The sequence below is a fragment of the Pituophis catenifer genome, unplaced genomic scaffold (assembly GCF_029215685.1).
Source record: "Pituophis catenifer annectens isolate HBS135680 unplaced genomic scaffold, rPitCat1.0.hap2 SCAF_3, whole genome shotgun sequence".
NCBI classification, from domain to species: Eukaryota; Metazoa; Chordata; class Lepidosauria; order Squamata; family Colubridae; genus Pituophis; species Pituophis catenifer.
In genome coordinates, this window is record NW_027256883.1 from 193,981,158 (window position 1) to 194,002,242 (window position 21,085).

The window sequence follows — 21,085 nt, forward strand, 5'->3', positions numbered from 1 at the left end:
AAATAATGTCTGGACCATGTAAAGCCATGAAGGGATGCTTCGCTCAAGAAATATTCAATGGAACATCCTCTTTGACTCTATTTTGCAAAGCAATAGAACCTGCTCCCTTTCTATGAACAAAATAATTATCTTTCTTCACTTGGTGCCAATTCAATGGTTTATTCAGCATTTCAAGAAGTGGCTTCTGTACAGTCTGGAGGCATTAGCTGAAGCCTTGATGCACTATAAAGCAATTCAAGGAAGTAAGCAGTGGTTTCTTCCATGATATAAATTTAGTTCAGCAATCTACTTACACATGAATAATTAATTCTAGGTTAAACAAATTTAATTCAGATTCAGTTAAAAATGCAAAATATATGGAGCAACACTGAAATAAATAAGGTTTCAGATAATTTATTTCTGGCTGGAATATGACTTTATATATGTGAACATATGTGAACTCTTCTCAAGGGAGAAGAGTTATTATGTAAATCGTAATAAAACTTACTCATAGAAGGAAGCCTCTCAGGGCAAGTATGATTTGGAAAATAAGTAAAATCTTCAGGAAGGAAAGTTGTTGTTTGCAGAAAGTTTTCACTATGATTCAAATCAAGAGGATAATCTGATGGAAAAGTGAGAAAACAAGACTGCCATTCAAAAGTATTTCATTATTTACTATTGCTAGCCAAGTCATTCAGTTTATTTCTTAATATCTTTAGTATTATGCAACATAAACAATAACTTTCATGATTTTATCAATAGGAAATGAAATTTTCTCCCCAAAAAAATAAATAAAAGAAATTCCAGAGTTAATGCATTAAATATCTATAAAGCCAGTAAGACACTGATAGTTGCATCAATACATAATTTTGTTTATTTTATTCATTTGATGAATTCCTAATGTTTATTTTAGGACTTGCCATGTTGTGCTCATATTTTATATGTCAGCAGCACCATGAAAGCAACATTTGGATTTTATTATGTAAAATGGAAAGCAGAAGCAGACAGAATTATGGAAACCAGGGTGGATTTGATTTAAATCAAGTTGATTTAAATCACAATTTAAATCATGATTTAAATCACTAGTAAAAAGGCTTGATTTAAATCAACTCGATTTAAATCATAATTTTTAAAGAGCAGCTGACATCTCTTTTCTGGCAGCAGCTCCTCCTCTGACCTGCTGTTGACTCACCAACAGTCCCAATATTGCAGAATATACAGCCTCATGCTACATAACTAAGGTCCATTTCATGCTGATTAAGCTAAATTATTAATGTATCTTAAATAGAAAACTATCTTTAGATAGATTTTTACTCCCAAAGCATTTTATTAAAATAAATTTGATTAAAAATAAAAAAAATCCGATTTAAATAAAAAAAACTGATTTTTTTGATTTTTTTTAAAAAAACATTGATTTTTATCCACCCTGATGGAAACCTAATTCATCCGAAGTATCTGATAGTAGCTACAAAATTAACTGACCTACCTCTTTTGATAAAGAAGACATTCTCCTTTCAAACCAGATTTTTATTAAGAAAAAGTATTTTAGTTCATTAATATAGCACCTGCACAATGTATTTAATCCCTGATGTTTCCAAATAGGGCTGGAAAAAACTCTAACATCTTGGACAGGCACTGTACAGTATTCTGAACTAGACAAAATTATCAAACATAATAAGACCGTTTATGTTTCTGACTGCATGTTTAAAAGAGTCTGTAATGCATCAACACAAATGGAAGTCAAACAAATAATCTACCCACTCTCGCATTAGCTACAGTATACTTTTAAGACCTTAACTCTAATTTAAGAGGAACAGGTTGATCCTCAGGATCAACGACACATTTTCCCACTTCTAATATCCATTGATTAGATATTTAATCTGGGCCCATTTCAATTTATATGTTACAACATATTTTTATGATTAATTTATTTCATTTTCAATAGCATATACCAATTACTTTGCAAGACCCTGTGCAAGTAAAACATAAAAATATCATAACCAAAACATAAAATCCTCTTCACTTCAGAAGGAAGAGAATTCCAATGATCCAGGAAAGACTGGCTCTATGTTGTTGACAAATTTTCCAGCTAGCTGCAGTTATTTACATAACTGTTTTTAAAATGCCCTATGACGTAAAATGCCTTATGTTTCCTAGCACTGAAGATGAATATTTTTTGTTCTAACCTATCAAATCTATGAAGACATGCAGACTAAAGTACAATAAAAATATTCTAATTGTTTTTTTCCAAAATTTCGATTGTCCTTTATTTTTTCAACAAGGTCACAGTGTTAAAGAGTTTAGCTATCAGAATGTGTAATAATTGCAGCAGCGTGCTCATATTTCACCGTGAAGGAGGCCAACATGAGACTGAAATTACACAATACAAGGCACTCCATTAGTATCTATATTACCAAGGTTATTGTGCTTACAAGGTTATTGTGCTACCATCATATATTCTTATCAATAACAAACCACTAATTCCTTTTTTTCTGCTTATCTTAATTTTTATAGTAGCTACACTTTGTACAGATCTGAAGAATGCATATTTAGACAACTAAAATTTCAACTCGTGAATTTCCTTGATATAAAACAGAATGCTCAGAATGCTCATTTTTTAATTTTATCATTTCACTTCTAATAAAACTATTACGGCTTTCTTATAAATGAGTCTGTTAATGTTCATGTGACAATATGCTGATTTTCATGAGAAAATTACATGCAAAAATAAAGAAGATTGTGAATGAGTTCAGAGGCTGCATAGCCCCTCTAAATACAATGAGATACTAAGGCATACAATAAGGCATTTGATAAAGTAGACCATAACCTCTACTAGATAAAATAGAAAAATGTGGGTTAGACAGCATCACTACCAGATGGATTCGTAACTGGCTGACCAACGGCACTCAACAGTCCTCAATGAAACTGCATCTTCATGGAGGGAAGTATGCAGTGGAGAACCCCAAGGCTCTGTTTTAGGCCCAGTATTCTTCAACATCTTCATCAATGGCTTGGATGAGGAGATAGATGGGGAGCTCATCAAATAGCCAACACTCTGGAAGATTGGCTTAAGATACAGAAGGATCTTGAGAGACTTGAACACTGGGCACTATCTAACAAAATGAAATTCAGTCGTGAAAAATGTAAGGTTCTACATTTAGGCAAGAAAAACAAAATGCGCAGGTACAGTATATGTGGTACCTCGCTTAATAACAGTAATTGTGAGAGGGATCTTGGAGTCCTAGTGGACAACAATTTAAATATGAGCCAGCAGTGTACAGCAGCTGCCAAAAAAGTTAACAGTTCTAGGCAGCATAAACAGAGGAATAGAATCAAGATCACGTGAAGTGTTAATATCCCTTTATAATGCCTTGGTAAGGCCACACTTGGAATACTGCAACCAGTTTTGGTCGCCATGATGTAAAAAAGATGTTGATTCTCTAGAAAGAGTGCAGAGGAGAGCAACAAAAATGATTAGGGGACTGGAGGCTATAACATATGAAGAACAGTTGCAGGAACTGGGTATGTCTAGTTTAATGAAAAGAAGGACCAGGGGTGATATGATAGTAGTGTTCCAATATCTGCCACAAAGGGGTTGCCACAAAGAAGAGGGAGTCAAGCTATTATCCAAAGCACCTGCAGGCAGGACAAGAAGCAATGGGTGGAAACTATTCAAGGAGAGAAGCAACTTAGAACTAAGGAGAAATTTACTGACAGTTAGAACAATTAACCAGTGGAACAATTTGCCTCCTGAAGTTGTGTATTCTCCAACATTGGAAGTTTTAAAAAAGAGATTGGACAACCATTTGTCTGAAATGGTATAGGGTTTCCTGACTGAACAGTGGGTTGAATTAGAAGACCTCCAAGGTCCCTTCCAACTATTCTATTCCTATTCCTATTCTATTCTGTCCAGAGTAAATATATGAGATATAAATTCAAATCTCCAATTTTTTTTTTTTTTTGGTGAATTAACTGCTATAAGGCCTTAAATTAATTTCAAAGTTGTCTAAGGTAAACGTAAAATAATTAAGAACTGCAAAATTCTTTATGTATTGTAAAATTATTAGGAAGGAAAGAATGGAGAATAAAATAAAATAAAAGCGGTGAAGACCTGGCTTTTCCGGCAGGCCTGGGGCCGTTGATCTCGCTCTTGTGATCTGACGAGATCTGGCCGTGAATGAGTTTTTAATGTTTTTAATTTTTCAATGTTTTTTTAATAATTATTTTTTAAAATGTATTGTGAGCCGCCCTGAGTCTTCGGAGTGGGGCGGCATATAAATTTAATTAATTAAATTAAATTAAATTAAAATTATTTTGCTGGTACTATTGTATTATCAGCAGTAAAAGCAGCAAAAGTATATAAATTAAGATGCTCTTTCCATAGATACCTTAAAACCTTTCTTTCAGATAGGATAGGATAGGATAGGATAGGATAGGATAGGATAGGATAGGATAGGATAGGATAGGATAGGATAGAATTTTATTGGCCAAGTGTGATTGGACACACAAGGAATTTGTTTTGGTGCATATGCTCTCAGTGTACATAAAAAGAAAAGATACATTCGTCAAGAATCATTAGGTACAACACTTAATGATAGTCATAGGGTACAAATAAACAATCAGGAAACAATATCAATATAAATCGTAAGGATAAAAGCAACAAAATTACAGGCATACAGTCATAAGTGGAAGGAGATGGGTGATGGGAATGATGAGAAGATTAATAGTAGTGCAGACTTAGTAAATAGTTCGACAGTGTTGAGGGAATTATTTGTTTAGCAGAGTGATGGCATTTGGGAAAAAACTGTTCTGGTGTCTAGTTGTTCTGGTGTGCAGTGCTCTACAGCGTCATTTTGAGGGTAGGAGTTGAAACAGTTTATATCCAGGATGCGAGGGGTCTGTAAATATTTTCACAGCCCTCTTTTTGACTTGTGCAGTATACAGGTCCTCAATGGAAGGCAGGTTGGTAGCAATATAGAAACTGTGACTGCGCCCTTAATGTAAGTTTTATCATTTTAAATTTCAGCTGGAACAAGGGAACTACTGAAAGGAAATTGATTCAAACAGATGAAAGATACAATTTGAATGCTGTATCTTAGCAATACATTTGGCAGTTCTTTTACTGCATATCAACTTGCAGTTTTTCTAACTAATTCAGGAAAATACTTTAAGAAATGGAGACAAATGAAATTTTCAAAGAGGATTGGCTGGGAAATCTGAAAAAAAAAGCTATGCAATTTCAAAGGTAGTGTTATATATTTTGATACCTACAGAAGCCAAAAACCTTGCAAAAAAGAAATAAGAAATGGTTTCTTTTTTCTCTGGGTATAGTTTCTTTTATAAGGAAATCAAATGACGTTATTGTGAGACAGTACCGAGAAAATGAGCAGGCCATTTTACTATGAATAATAATTCAAGAAACACATGTCAACACAAGGGACAGTTCCTGTCAAAACATGCTTACACATTTTAGGGTGAAATACCATGGACAGACATCAGTGCAATGCAACATCCCAGATAATGACATTTCCACAACCATGCATAAATTATTTTGACATATAATATTTTATATTTAAACAGGAAGCTACAGCAGGAAACAAGAGCAGAAAAGTGCTCCAGCAGTACAAAACTAGGAGATTCTCAGACATCCAGGTCATGGTTGTCCCAAAGGTGCTTTTTAAAACTTTTTCTGATGCATCATTCTCTCTAGTCAAGCCATTATATTATATTATTTATAGTAGCATTACAGATATAACCAGATGTTTTTAATATTTTAATATTCAGTTTGATTTTAAAGTCCTTGCTTCATGCTAAAACAGTAATTTTATGTGTTTTATATCTTTCCTGTTTACTACTGTTTTCCTGTTTCTCTTTTTTTTTTTTTTACATTAGCATTTATGTAATTTTACCCAGAGAATGTGACTATCGGAATACTGGAATTTGGAAGTTGGGTTAGAGGTAAAAACTTAGTGTTCAAGCAGTGTTGAAAATGAAATTCAAAAATTAAAACAAAGCACTCTTTTTAAAACTATTTAAGTATATGATTTTTATGGCTTCCCATATAATTGGATTATGATCTGATAATGATCCACCCACATAACTAAAGGCTGGAACAAGGTACTATGCATAACAAATTGGTTGTGCTAAATATAAACATCTACATTTCCAAAGTTGGTTACTACTGCAATGGAAAATTTCCTACACTTTATATCAGGGATCTCATAGTCACACCATCTAAGCCAGTTGAAAAGCAAGAAACACTAAACAAGACAGGACTTTTGCTGCTCTTATAGCTGAAGATATAGCTTTATATCTTAAATAGCTGAAACCAATGTTAATTTTCAAAGAAATGGTGTCTTCCACTTTGGTTTATCAGCTGCACTTCTACTTCTAATACAATTATCAAAGACATATGGTTATATGCCTAGATCCAGGATTCAGGACCTAAAGGACAGAAACTGCATGGATTGTACTTTTGGATGACCTCTGACATGACAGGATAGGGATAGTGCATCCATCCTTGCCATACAGGACCCCTCAGTGGCTTTCAATACCATTGACCATGATGTTCTTCTTGATTGGCTGAGAGGATTGGAAATGAGCAGCATGGGAGAAACCGGAAGTGTTACGGCGATACTGGTTGGGAAATAGCGAAGCTCTGCGAGCTTCGCGAAAACCCAAACTGACAAACTGCTGTCGGGCGGTCTTCGGACCGGATCTCTCTTGTAGGTACGGGGGAGAGAGAGAGGCACCTAGGAAGACCAAGAGAAACAGGCAAGTTTCCTTGAAAGGTCAGAGGCAGCTCTTTGACCCAGTGGCAGGGACGGCGGCCATTGAAACAGCTGCTACAAGCTGGGGCAACCGGATTAAGAATTGAGCAAGAGCAGTGATGAAATGGAGTATTGTTACCAAATGAGTGATTGGCCAATTCATAGGTAAGAAGAAAAAAAATTTAAACTTTAAAAGAGGTCCCAATCTGAAATAAGCGGCTAATTCGCAACCGGGAATTTAAAGCAAAGGGGAAAAAAATAAAAAGGAACTTTAAAAACGAAAGCCCTAAAAGGAGAACTAACCACCTGGATTTAAATTGGACTTGGAAGAAATTAAGAATAATATAAAGAAAAGGAAATTGAGAGAAAGCATTTATTTAATGCTTTCAACAAAAGGAACTAATTGAAGAACAGGAAGCACTACTTTTGTGGATTTACAATTGATACTTTTGCCTGGGGATTTGTGGATTAGAGAGAGTCATCTGCTGGTGGAAAAGAAATATTGCACTTAAATCAGCGTGAGAAGCATGAGGAGTATTTGTTTAAACAGCTGCAGTAAGATTACAAAAAGAAGTTGAAAGAATAAAATCTCGAACTGGGAAGGCTTAAAGGACTATCTGAATTGGATTTATTTGGAAAGAAGGAAAAAAAGGATATCAAATGGACTTGAATTTGAACTATATATAAGTTAAATAAAAATAAATTTAAAAACTATTTCTTCTTAAATTGAAAATATGGAAAATTGGGAGCATGAGTATGAGAAGTTGACGGAGATGTTGCAAAAAGTGCGAGAAGCGTTTAAGGGAAACAAAGAAGCAGAAGATTGGATAGAATATAAAAAGAAAGAAAGAAAGAAAGAGAAAAGATAAATGAGATGCAAGAATATAATGTTGGAAAGAAAATAATTGAAGGAAAAAATATAGATGATCACACTAAGATTAACAATGATAAAAATAGATAGGGGGGAATATCTCTCAAAAAAGAAGAAAAGAGAAGGAAATGGGAAAAGAGTAACATGGAGAACTAAAAGGGTAATAAAGGTAAAAATTAGAGAAAAGATGCAAGAAGGAGGATACAATAAACACAAAAAGAAGAAGAAGAAGAAATAAGTGAATGGGAGAAAGGGGAGAAAATATTAAGTGGAATTCAGGAGAGTTTAAAAGAAAATGGTTAAAAGGGGAAAGAAAAAATGTAGTAGAAACGAATCAAAGCAGTAATATGTTGATTTAAGGGAATGGCATTAGTAGTAGAAGTTGTATGTAAGAAATAAATTGGAATAAATATATAGATTACTGTAAAAGGGAATACTTAATTGAAATTAAGACATAAAATTGAAATGAAGGTAAAGAAATGTGTGCTAAAGATTGAAAAAAACAAAGAAAACTGAAAGTAAGAAATGAAATTGAAATGTTAAATAAATGATGTAAGAAAATGTTGTAAGTAGACCAGCAGATACAGAATGGTTTATATGTAAAAATAGCTGGAAGTAATTGAAATATTAGGAAAAGAGAAAAATAACTATTGAAATGGAAATAAGAGGTGGAAAGTTAATTAAGTTGAAAGATTTTAAGGTAAAGATGAAATAGGTTGAAATACAATGTTAAGAATTTTAAAAAATGATGGGAATCTTGAGGGATATATGCAATAAAAGGAGAGAAAAACGGGGATGCCTGGATACCATAGAAAAAAAAGCACTGAATTGAAAATGAATACAGCACTAGAGAGAGACAGAAGGACTAGGGAGATTGAAGGAAGGGAGGAAGAGAGAGGAACAGAAGAAAGAGGAGAGGAAGAAAGGAAAGGGGAATAAGAGTAGGAGAGAAGGTTAGATGGTGGGGAAAGGAGGAGGGGGAGAAAGGAAGGGGAAATAGAGAAGGAATAGGAGAGGAGGGAAGAAGAAGGTAGAAAGGATAAAAGAAGGAAGGGAGAGGAAGAGGAAGAGAAGAAAGATTGCTGTAAAACAAAAAAGATGAAATGGATGAAAGGCATCCCCGAACATGTTTAAATATATTAAGATAAAGAATGAATTATTTAAAAAAAAATAAAGGAGAATGTATATGATTAAGAATGAAAAAAATAGAATTTGAGGGTGAAAGAAGATACTATTTATAGAAATAAGAATAGAAAAATTAAGATTGGATTAACAAACATGGAAAAAGAACACTTTGGCAAAAACTGTAATTAAGTAAAATATACTTGGATATGATAAATTGTATATGATATGATATGATATATGATATGATATGGTCAATACTCTGTTTCAAAAAATATATGGGTGTGTATTGGGGGGGAATTAATAAAACTTGTCAAAAAAAAAAAAAAAAAAGGAAATGAGCAGCATGGTGCTTTCTTGATTCATCTCCTTCTTTTAGGACCAGTGATGCACTTAGTGATGATTGGGGAGGAGAGCTCTCTCCCCACTGTGCAATGGCACAGGATTCGGTGCTTTGTCCTTTCCTTCTTATCTACATGAGACCCCTGTGTGAACTCATTTGTGGCTATGGGGTGAGGTATCATCAGCATTCTGAGATACTCAAATATAAATCTCCACCTCTAGTGAGTAAGAGGATTGCCCTTGAAAAGTATCCAGAAGCTTCAGCTAATACAAAATGCAGTAGCGTGGGCGGTTATGTGCACTCCTGGAACAGAGCATATTCTACCTCTGCTCCGTGATCTGCACTGGCTGCCAGTTTGCTTCCAGGTCCAATTCAAGGTGTTGGAATAACCCTTCATGACACGGAATTGTGATATATGTTGGACTAACTCTATATCAGCCTGCCCTATTAGATCTAGCAGTGAGGTCATGTTGCAGATCCCACCAGTTGGAGAACTACATTTGATAGGTCCCAGGAGATGTGCCTTCTCTGTCTAGCTAGCTTAAGTAACATCCTTTCCTCCAAAATTAGATTACCTATTTCTCTTCTGATATTCCGAAAGGCCCTGATGACATATGATAGCAATCCTTATTTACCCCTTTTCTCACAAAACATACCAGAGTCATTTCCAGTGCTGTTCCTCTTGGCATAGGCACTGCGGACCACCTGTTCATAAACCTGCGCTCCTATCGTTCTCATATTTTCACGAATCATGATACCTTGGGCTTGCATCATGAAGAGATAGGTGTTCACTGCAAGAAAACAAAAATAAGACTAGTTATAGCCTCCTATTTTAGAAACCGCTCTTCCTTTTTACCAATATTTTAGAAAGTTATCAATTTAAGTATTTTAAAATAAATTTAACATAAATATATTTACTTATATTCTAGTAATACAATTCTAGAAATTTACTGTATATTCCAATTCATCCCAGAACAAAAGAATACTAAGAAACATAGACATTATTTTGTTATATTCAGTTCCCATCTTTTCTTCTCCTGTTTGTTTAATTTTATAATCTGAACCTGTGGGATAGTTTCAGCTGCGTTGCACTAATTAATCTAAATTTACTAAGTGACTTTCCATAGTTGAAGGACATGAATCTTTTGCATATGAAGTCTACTCATTCCCTACTTAATACAACTGATATAGCTGCTTCAGTTCTCTACCTTAAAATTTCTATTTATTACTTCTGAAATCCAGAGAGATAATAACTTTTATTTTAATAAGATAACTTACATTTTACAAAAACAATCTTTTTACCACCTTCTAGTTTGGATATATATAAAAAGTACAAGCAAATGTAAAAGCAATCAGATTTGAGGAAGGTGGGCTAATAGCATGAACACTTTATTATTTACTTACTTACTTACTTACTTACTTACTTACTTACTTACTTACTTACTTACTTTACTTACTTACTTACTTACTTATTTATTTATTATTTCAATTTGTATACCGCCCTACTCCCGAAGGACTCAGGGCGGTGAACAGCCATAGAATAAAACATATGAGTACAAAATTTAAAATAAAGTAAAACAAATTAAATAGTTTGGCTGAAAATTTAAAACCCCAATAATTTAAGACCAAATTTAAAATTTAAAATTTCCATTTAAAAAGGGGAAAAACTTAGGTCAGGCCAGCTTGATGAAATAAGAACATCTTGAGCGCGCGACGGAAGGTACGCAGATCCGGGATCCTCCGTATCTCCGGGGGGAGCTCGTTCCAGAATAGGTGCCCCCACAGAGAAGGCTCTCCCCCTGGGGGCCGCCAGTCGACATTGTTTGGCCAACAGCACCCAGAGGAGCCCCTCTCTATGGGAACGTACTGGTCGGTGGGAGGCTATTGGTGGTAGCAGGCGGTCCCGCAAATAACCAGGTCCTAAGCCATGGAGCGCTCTAAAGGTGATAACCAAGACCTTGAAGCGCACTCAGAAGACCACCGGGAGCCAGTGTAGCTCGCGCAGGAGAGGTGTTACATGGGAGCGCCACGTCGCTCCCATTACCACCCGCGCGGCCGCACTCTGCACCAGTTGGAGCTTCCAAGTGCTCCTCAAGGGGAGCCCCATATAGAGAGCATTACAATAGTCCAGACGGGAGGTGACGAGGGCATGAGTGACCGTGCGTAGGGAGTCCCGATCTAGAAAGCATTAGTATTAACTTGATAACATGTACAGTACTAAGTTTGAATTCTTTTGAACTTTCTAGAAATCTTTCTCACTTAAATTATAAAGAGGCATTGTGATCTTGAAAGATGCCCATTTTGAAGTTAGAACTCTTTCTGCAAAAATTATTATTGAAGTTCTAGAAAATGATTATTGAACATAAAAGAGGCTAAGATGGTAAAAAACATTAACAGAGGGAAATAGAGAAATAAGAACTTAAACAAGATCAAAATACTGAAAAGAGGTCAGAGCATAGAATAATATAGGAACCTGAACTCAGCTATTTGGTTCAGTAACATTCTGCATGTCAAGAGCTTGTTATGCTTGGTAATAAAGGCTGACATATGCTGGTATCGGAAAGCTCTAAATCTCAATATTTATCACCTTATTTGTACAGATAGAAATAAAGGCTATTTGAGCTACTGCCCTTTTATTCAATTACATTTTCTAAAGTACAGAAAGCCGAACTCAGAAAAAAATGAACCAAATATTCCAATTCTTACACCAACATTATGGAAACAGTAATTACATTAAGCAAAATAAAAGGACAATTCTATGCAAGAGATCCACGGCTACAGAGATCCCTGTTGTATTTTGAGCTTTGACAGGTCAGCAAAAGGTAACTTTAAATATTATAATTAGAAACGCAAAACTATAATCTAGGTCACATTACAAACATGGACATTCTTTCTACCTTTTTTTAAAAAGTCTTCCAGTATTCTTGACTTAAACCCCACCCCACCCCCGAAACTATCAGTAAGCCATACCTCATAAAATACTGTCTTTCTTACCTTTAATCAATGTCAGATGGATCCTCCACCCTTTCCCTAGGGCAGCCCTTCAACACAGACTCTGTGGCAATTTAGCTGAGATATTTCATTTCTTTTCACAAGAGAAGGGGCATTCTACTTACCTGAACGTTCCTTCTATGTGTGCTGCAGGTGAGTCCAAGCAATGGGTTCAATTTGTCTGATTGGCCAGATACTGAATTGCAAAATCTTTGGCCACGCCTCCTCCTTCCGGCCGAGCCTCAGTTTTTTCAATGAACCTCAGATCTGGAGAAGACATAGTCCATGTGATGACCAACCACTCCTGGACCCCAGACCATACCAGAACCAGTGTGGGATTGGACTCACCTGCAGCGCACATAGAAAGAATGTTCAGCCCCTTCTCCTGTACATTGCTTGGTAAATCCAAGCAATGGGATATACCCAAGCTAATTTGATGTTGGGCAGGAGAGAGATTTGGTCCAGGGTCCCCTCGGCCAGCAGGACTTGCTGTAACACTCGTCTCCCAAACGCTACCTCCGAGGAAGCAAAAATGTCCAACTTGTAATTTCTCACAAAAGGAGAAGGGGAAGCCCACATGGCTGCCATGCAGATCTCCAGGAGAGTGGAGTGTGCTGTGATGCATCATGGAGCAGGTTGAGCTTGATCCTCATAGGCTAGCGCTGTGATGGTGACCCTATGGCATGGGTGCCACAAGTGGCACGCAGAGCCATCTCTGTGGGCACGCGAGCTGTCACCCTAGATCAAGTTCACCGCACATGTGCGCATGCCTCCCGCCGGCCAGCTGACTGGTCTGTGGAGATGCGTGCGCATGTAGGGGAAGACTGGGCTGGAGGGTCATGCACACATGTGCAGGGGCAAGGGGGGGTCATGCACGCATGCACAGGGGTCTGGGGGGATGTGGCACACCCCCCCATGCCCCATCCTCTGGGACCAAATATGGGCCTGGGGGGGCACACACATGTGGTGGAGGAGCACAGGGTTGGGGCGGGGGAGTCACGAATGTATGCACAGGGGGGAGGGGAAACACGGGGGCGCATGTGTATGCGCAGGGGATGGGGCATTGCATTCTGTGTGTGGGCATGCACGCGCGTACTGTCGCACACACACGTGCGCTTTTGGCACCCGAGGAAAAAAAGGTTAGCCATCACTGGACTAGCGCAATACAAGCCTTTAGCCAGCGTTCAATGGTGGAAGATGACACTTTCTTGCCCATTAACCTGGGCTGAAAAGAAACAAACAAAACTTCTGTACATCTGAAGGAAGCAGTCCGCTTGATGTATTTCCGCAGAGCCCTACGGACATCTAAGGTATACCAGCGTCTCTCATGGGGATGTCTGGGATTCGGGCAGAAGTCCGGTAATCCCTGCGCTTGATGAAACCATGTATTAACTTTTGGACCAAATGTTGGGTCCAAATGGAGAATGACTCTATCCGGGTGAAAGATACACAAATCTGAACGCACCGAAAGAGTGCCAGTTCCAAAATTCTGCACGCAAATGTGATCGCAACTAGGAATGCAACCTTAAAGGTGAAATGTCTGAGGCTGGCAGATCTCAAGAGCTCAAACGGGGATAGTATCAGAGCCTGCAATACTAGCAACAGGTCCCAAATTGGGTATCTGTGAACCGTCGGGGGTAAAAGGTTGGATACCCCTCTGAGGAAGGTAGTACCCTCGGGTGTTGAGAAAAAGGCACTGTTCCTTCCCCTGGCAGGACGGTGGCCAAGGCAGCAACCTGTCTGCGAAGGGTATTTGTCAACAATCCTTTATCTAGACCAAGTTGCAAAAAGTCCAAAACTTGTGGAACTGTTGCCGATGTGGGAACAACTTTCCTTTTGGCACACCAGCAACAAAATGAAGTCCAAGTGGCCTCATATATTCTGTTCATAGAGGCCTTGAGGGAAGCCAGCATTGTGGAGATTACTCTGCTTGAAAATTTGTCTTTCCTGAGGATCTCCTGTTCAAGAGCCAAACAGCCAACTGCAGCCAATGAGGGTCCAGGTGGTACAGAGCCCCTTGGCTGAGGGATACCTCGTTCAGTGGCAATTTCCATGGATGGCCGATGGACAGCGACATCAGATCCGCAAACCATGGCCTCCGTGGCCAGTGAGGTGCCACCAACAACACATCTGCTTCTTCCTCCAAGATCTTCCTGATGACCCGTGGTATTAGGGGTATCAGAGGAAACACATACAACAGCCTGGCTGGCCATGGACAGCGAAGTGCGTTGACTCCATCGGCTGTTGATGCCCGGAATCTGGAGAAAAACCTCAGGAGTTGAGCATTGTGCAGGCTGGCAAATAGATCCAGGACCGAAAGTCCGAATCGGTCCGTTATTTGGTGAAACAGGTCTGGGTGGAGTTTACATTTGGACTGGTCTATTGTTGTTCTGCTCAACCAGTTCGCTCGGGTGTTGGAAATGCTGGAGATGTGTTTCGCTCTCAAGGACAGCAGATGTTGTTCCGTCCAGTGGCATAAGCCATTGGCCTTGTGCATCAGGATTTTGGATCAAGATCCCCCGTCTGTTGACCTGCGCCTTGGCCGTCACATTGTCCGCCAAAAGAACATGTTGGCCCGCCAAGTCCAATTGAAAGTGACGAAGCGTCAGATTCGCCACCCTCAGTTCCAGCCCAGTTGATGTCGTTTTGCAAATCTTACTGAGACCATCGACCTTAAGCCACCTTGGATCTCAGGTGAGCCCCCCAGCCAAATAAGCTGGTGTCTGATGTCAGCACCTGTCTGGGAGGTTCTCGGAATAGACATCCCTCCTCCATGGCCGTCGATGTCCACCACGAAAGGGAATGAAGAACCTCTGCCTGGTGACTTTGATCTGGGATAGTGAATTGCTTTGGCCTGCTCTCTGACTGGGCAAGAAGAGCCATTGTAGGGCTCTTGAATGTAAACGAGCCCAAGGAACTATAGCTAGGCAAAATATCATTTCCCTAATAGTCAGGAGAGGAGCAGTAAGGGAACTAAGTCTAGGGACCTGATTTTTCTCACCATTTCCCTTATGCTTGGGACAGGAAGACCTGCGACGAGCAAGGGTCTATCACCGCTCCCAGATGAGTTAGTCAGGTAGATGGTGTCAATTGGCTTTTCTCCCAGTTCACAGAAAATCCGTGAGCCTGGAGGGTCAGGACCGTGATACAAAGGTCCTGTGGTTCCTGTTTGAGTGACGACTGAATTAGTACTCGCAGGCTCGCAGCTATTACATCTAGCAGTTTAGTAAAGATCCATGGTGCCGACGAAAAGCCGAAGGGCAGAGCCCTCTATTGCCAATGATGGCCTGCATATGCAAATCTGAGGAACCTGCGGTGGGACAGCCTGATGGGGACATGGAGATAGGCCTCCTTCAGGTTGATTGATGTTAAAAAATCTCCCTGCTGTATGCAACCCAAGATAGTGTAAAGGGATTGCATTTTGAACCTCTTGTACTTTATATGTATATTGAGGTCTTTCAGGTTCATTATGGCCCTTTGGCTTCCTGAACTCTTGGGAATTAGAAAGTACGGAATAAAATCCCAAGCCCCTTTGTCCCAGTGGCACAGGTTCTATTGCCTCGATGTCCTGCAGATGTTGAATCTCTGCTGCCGTCATGGCCCGCTTGGTGGGATTCTTGGAAACTGGACATTGTAAAAACCTCCGAGGGGGGTTGGAACAAAATTCTAGGGTGAGCCCGAGCTCTATCGTTTGAAGTGCCCAAGCATCGGTGGTGGTCTGTCTCCACTGGCTGGCGAACAGTCTTAACCTGCCTCCAATGGGGACCTGTGACTGTGAGTCACTTTGAGCGGCGGTAAGGCCGGTTACTGGCTCCCCTAAAGGGCCTTCTGGACTGCGGTTGGCGAACCCTGTCATGAAAGGCTGACTTGTCCTGAGCCCTGTCCCCACTGTGGGTATATTGCCTGTGGTACTGAGAGGTGGTAAGAGAAACCCGCCTCAGAGCCACGAAAGGGCTACCTACAATAGAAGGGGGAGAATCTTCTGTCCGGCCTCTTGTAAGTGTGAGGGAGGACCTTACACTTATCCTTTCCTTCTACTAGGATCAGATCTAGTACATCCCCATACAGATGACGTCCCTTAAAGGGGGCAGCTGCTAACCGCCATTTTGACTTCATGTCACCTTGCCACTGGCGTAGCCATAAAAATCGCCGGGAGGTAACCAAGGATGCCAAGGCCCTAGATGTGAACTTGGCCGCATTCAAAGTCGCATCATCTGAGTACTCAGTTGCAGCGATCAATTTGCTGATATCCTGTTGCAGCCTCTAGAGAAGCCCTGGCTTGCATCTGCCTCAACCACAAAAGGGAAGTCCTAGAAAAGAAGGAAGCGGCTGTGGCCGATCTTATAGCCCAACAGCTGCCTGGTGAGTTTTACGGGACAATAACTTAGCCTTTCTATCCTCAGTTTTCAACCCTTCTACAGCATTGGAAGGGAGAATTGCAGCAGAAGCTAATGTGGTAAGGGGAGCATCTATAGTTGGAACCTGGAGCAGATCCTCAAACTCCTGCTCCGCAGAATACATACGCTTATCCATGCCACTAAGGGCAGGAATAGAGGCAGGCTGATTCCATTGTCTCTGTACCACATCTACAAAAATGACCTTAGGTCATAGAATGACCTCTTGTGCTGTGACCTGTTCTGTAAAAAGGCTAGCACAGGGATCCTGGGATTCAATGGGTCCTCAGTAGAGCTCCCCATTCGCCCCATATTGGCAGTAGCCTTGTCCTTAAGCAATAAGGTTTTAAATAGGGCAGGGCGGAAAACTCCAAAATATCCTGGTCTATCTGGAGAAACTCCTTCCTCCTCAGAGAGCTCTAAATCCCCGAATTCTTCCACTCCTTCCAGCGAATCTCACTGTGAACTGATGGGGATGGGAAATGTTTATCATAATGCAATTGCTGAATGTAATTCAGGGACTGAATGCAAGGGCCCCAACAATCTCCTCTGGTTAAGTGCAGTATCAATGCCTTGGGCAATAGTCTGTGTAATGGCACTATACAATTCTGCAGAAATAACTTGTTCAGAACTGCTCTGAAGACGGATTCCTGCAGCTGCTGTGGGCATAAACATGGCAGATGGAGCAGAAGAACTGGTGGCAGACCCTGATAATGCCCCTGAAGTAGAAGGCTGAGGATCTTGATCATTTCCCCTCTGGAAAGGGGTATCCTGAGACTGCTGTGACTCTGGAATTAAAGTAGGAGACCAGTTTATCTGGTCATCCTGCACTGGCAATGGCAGAGGAGGAGCTAAAGTTAAGCTAGGCACAAGAATGCCCCCAGAAGCCCTTGGGGCATGTGAAGCCTCTGCCTGCTTTTGAGCCTTAGCAAAATGTTTCTCCAATGCTTTTTGCCTCATCTCAGCATCTTTATCAGAAGCAGAAGTTGACTTAGAATGCTGAGCCTTAGATCTGGTGGCAGGTCCCTTGCCCTTCTCCCCAGATCTAGCCTTCTTAGGTGCAGAACACCCAGCAGCTTGCTGATTAGAAGATTCAGCATATTCACTATTATCTGAATCCCGATGATCAGCCATGATATTTAATTTGCTGGTAATGAAGTCTTGGCAAATCCCAGAAACTTTAATCAATTCCCAAGGGAGGATCTTATCACTGAATAATTGGTTTTATACTCACTGCACAGTCCAGGTCTTAATAAAAAGCGGCAAACCGGCTTGTAAGCGCAAGGCCAGCGATAAATATGGTGGCAGGGGCAAAAGGTCGCGAAAACCAGCAACACGGCTCACAAACACCTGCCCAAAGAGTGTGAAGACTGGCAACACGGTCCACAAGCGCTTTCCAGGTGCCTTCCAAGCTCCTAACTGAAGCCTCGATGGTTGGAAGAATCAAAATTGCTGTAGCACTTCTCCCGGAGCTCTTTCTCTCCCAGCAGCAAGCAGCAAAATAATAAGAGCCGCCTCCCACAAAATGGTGGCTATCGGCTCCGATCTCTGCACGGCTTCCAAACCTCTCTCTGCCGAAATCAGCAAGCAGCCATGCTCTCTGAGCGATTTATGAGGATTCCAGCTGGTCGGAACTACGGTTTGCCCGAATCAGTCTGAACCGGCAGCAACCTACCACTGCTTTCAGCCATACACTAATAAATACTTAAGTCCATCTGTCCTAAATACAGAGACAGTTAATACCCAACAATAAGGAAGTTATTTGGCCAAATCATCTTAATCTGCCTGGATGCTCATCTGGTAATAGGCAAAATACCATCTCCACTTATTTTGGATTACTACTATTCAAACAGGTATTTGAGGCATCTCAAATCTGCATGCATAGTTAATGGATTATTTATTCTTAAGAGGCAAACATCCACTGTCATAAACAGCTTACACAGTTCTTCTCAGCTTCAAAAGCATTTTACTTAGAAGCCATTTAAGAAATGGAAATTTTTTGCACACAAAATTGAGTGAAGTTCTTGTTTATACAATTATTATTATAGTTGGAGAGAAAAACTAAAAGTTACTGCTTTGAAGGCTATCATGGCAAATTGGAGGAAGAGCTTATGGTAAAAGGGTAAACACTTAACTTCTACCACACTTCTGTAAAGAATGAACATGCACAAAGAAAGCTTCCTTGGTTTTGAATATCTAATTATTTTCCAGAACGAACATTGTCTTACCTGAATGTTCCTTTTCGGAGTACTGCGACTGCAGTCCATAGCTGGGTTTCTTCATCATCAGTTCCTTTTGACTGGGTGAAATTTAGATACATCTCTCCTCGCCCTGTGGCCACGCCCACTGCTCCCATAATGCACCAGTCTTTGAACGAAGGCGCGACCACTAATATAGTCCAAGAAAAAACCAACAGTTCTACAATAATAACAAGTCCAGACAACAGTAGTCCAATAATAGGAAAAAACAAGGGAGGGGATGGACTGCAGTCGCAGTACTCCGAAAAGGAACATTCAGGTAAGACAATGTTCGTTTTCCAGAGTACTGCTCCTGCAGTCCATAGCTGGGATATACCCAAGCTCAGAAAACACAAGGGTGGGAAACTAAAGGCCCCCAGAGTCCTGCCTCGCTAGCACACTCTGCAGGACACGACGGCCAAAGGAAGCCTCAGCCGAGGCAAAAGAATCCACCCTATAATGTCTGATAAAAGGAGTCACCGAGGACCAGGTGGCAGCCCGGCAGATGTCAGAAACAGAAGCCTGAGTGGCCCAAGCAGCTGACGTTGCCGCACTACGAGTAGAGTGAGGCAAAATCCTGGCTGGGACCTGCCTGGCCTGACGTTCATAAGCAGTGGAGATGCACGCCTTAATCCACCTGCCCACAGTCGATGGAGATATCTTCTGGCCCAAGGATCTCGGATGGAAGGATATCAAAAGGGCCTCCGATTTCCTGAATGACTCAGTCCTGCGAATATAACGCCGGAGGGCCCTGCGCACGTCAAGGGTGTGCCAATCCTTCTCACGTTGGTGCTTGGGTGACGGACAGAAGTCAGGAAGGATTAATTCCTGAGCGCGATGAAAATAAGAGTTCACTTTCGGCAAAAAAACCGGGTCCAGGCGAAGAACAACCGTATTAGTGTGGAAAATACACAAATCGTTCCGGATTGACAGAGCTGAAAGTTCGGATATCCGTCTGGCGGATGTGATAGCCAAGAGGAAGGCGACCTTATAAGACAAGTACTTAAGAGACACAGAGCCCAGCGGTTCGAAAGGAGGACTCATCAGCGCTTGAAGAACAAGGGAGAGGTCCCAGGTCGGATATCGACGAACTGGAGGCGGACGTAAGTTCATAGCCCCATGCAAGAATTCTCTGAGTTGGGGGTGCTGAGACAGAGACGAATAAGGTGGACAGCGAACGACAGTGGACAAGGCAGCGGTCTGTCGACGAAGGGTAGACGGTGATAAGCCCTTGTCCAGGCCAGACTGTAAGAAGCAGAGGATGTCAACGACCTGAGCCGACGTAGGGTCTACCAAGTTGTCAGCACACCAGACGCAGAAGGCCCGCCACGATGCCTCGTATATGCGCGATGTCGAAGGTCTGCGAGATGCCTGTATAGTGGCTATGACAGAGTCGGGGAGACGGTCCTTGCGCAGGATGACCCGCTCAAACGCCAAACGGCCAATTGGAGCCACCCGGGATCTGGGTGGAAGACCGCCCCTTGGCGTAGAGAGAGACGGTTCGGTGGAATCTCCCACGGTGGAAGAATGGACAGAGCTACCAGGTCGGCATACCACGGCCGACGAGGCCAACTGGGAGCCACCAGCAGAATTTCCGCACGTTCCTCCAATAGCTTCCGAATGACTTGAGGGATCAACGGAAGCGGAGGAAAGGCGTACAAGAGACCGGGAGGCCAGCGGCACCGTAGAGCGTTGTGATCTTCCGCCATCTGAGTTGGATAACGTGTCACGAACCTTGGAAGCTGGGCGTTCGCCGGACTGGCGAAGAGGTCCACGACAGGCAGTCCGAAGATGTTGACGGCTTCCTGAAATATCTCGGGATCCAGTTGCCACTCTGACTGGTCTATCAATTGCCTGCTGAGCCAATCCGCTCTGACATTGTCCACGCCCGAGATGTGATCGGCCCTCAGAGACAGAACATGACCTTCGGCCCAAGAAAACAGCTTCTCTGCTTCCAGCATCAGGTCCCTTGACCTCGTGCCCCCTTCCTTGTTTATATGGGCCTTGGCGGAGATATTGTCCGTAAGGACGAGGACGTGCTGGCCCCGCAGCAGGGACTGAAAGTGACAGAGAGCTAGGCGAATCGCTCTCAACTCCAAGATGTTGATGCTCAACGTTTGTTCCAAAGGCGACCAGCGACCTTGCACTATCTGATCGTTGAGATGGGCCCCCCAGCCCAGGAGACTGGCATCTGAAGTCAATGTCAGCCGATCCGGGAGTAGAAATTGAGTGCCGAGAAGAAGGTTGGGACCTGTCCACCAGTCGAGGGATATGGAAACTTGAGGGGGAAGAGAAACCTTGTGGAGAGAGTCGCTGCGACCCGTGCGCTGAAAGGGCAGCAGGAACCACTGCAACGGCCTCGTATGTCTGCGCGCCCA

The 21,085-nt window shown here is 41.4% G+C and overlaps 1 protein-coding gene across 1 annotated transcript in view; it reads right to left on the reverse strand.

Annotated features, from left to right (window-relative positions):
• B4GALT5 (beta-1,4-galactosyltransferase 5) overlaps positions 1–21,085 on the reverse strand; it is a 61,922-nt gene that overhangs the window by 13,906 nt on the left and 26,931 nt on the right. The window contains exons 2-3 of the mRNA XM_070940041.1: positions 9,742–9,876; positions 488–601 (exon numbers count right to left, since the gene is read on the reverse strand). Of these exons, the coding sequence (XP_070796142.1) occupies positions 488–601; positions 9,742–9,876 (249 nt within the window). The remainder of the gene's footprint in view (positions 1–487; positions 602–9,741; positions 9,877–21,085) is intronic.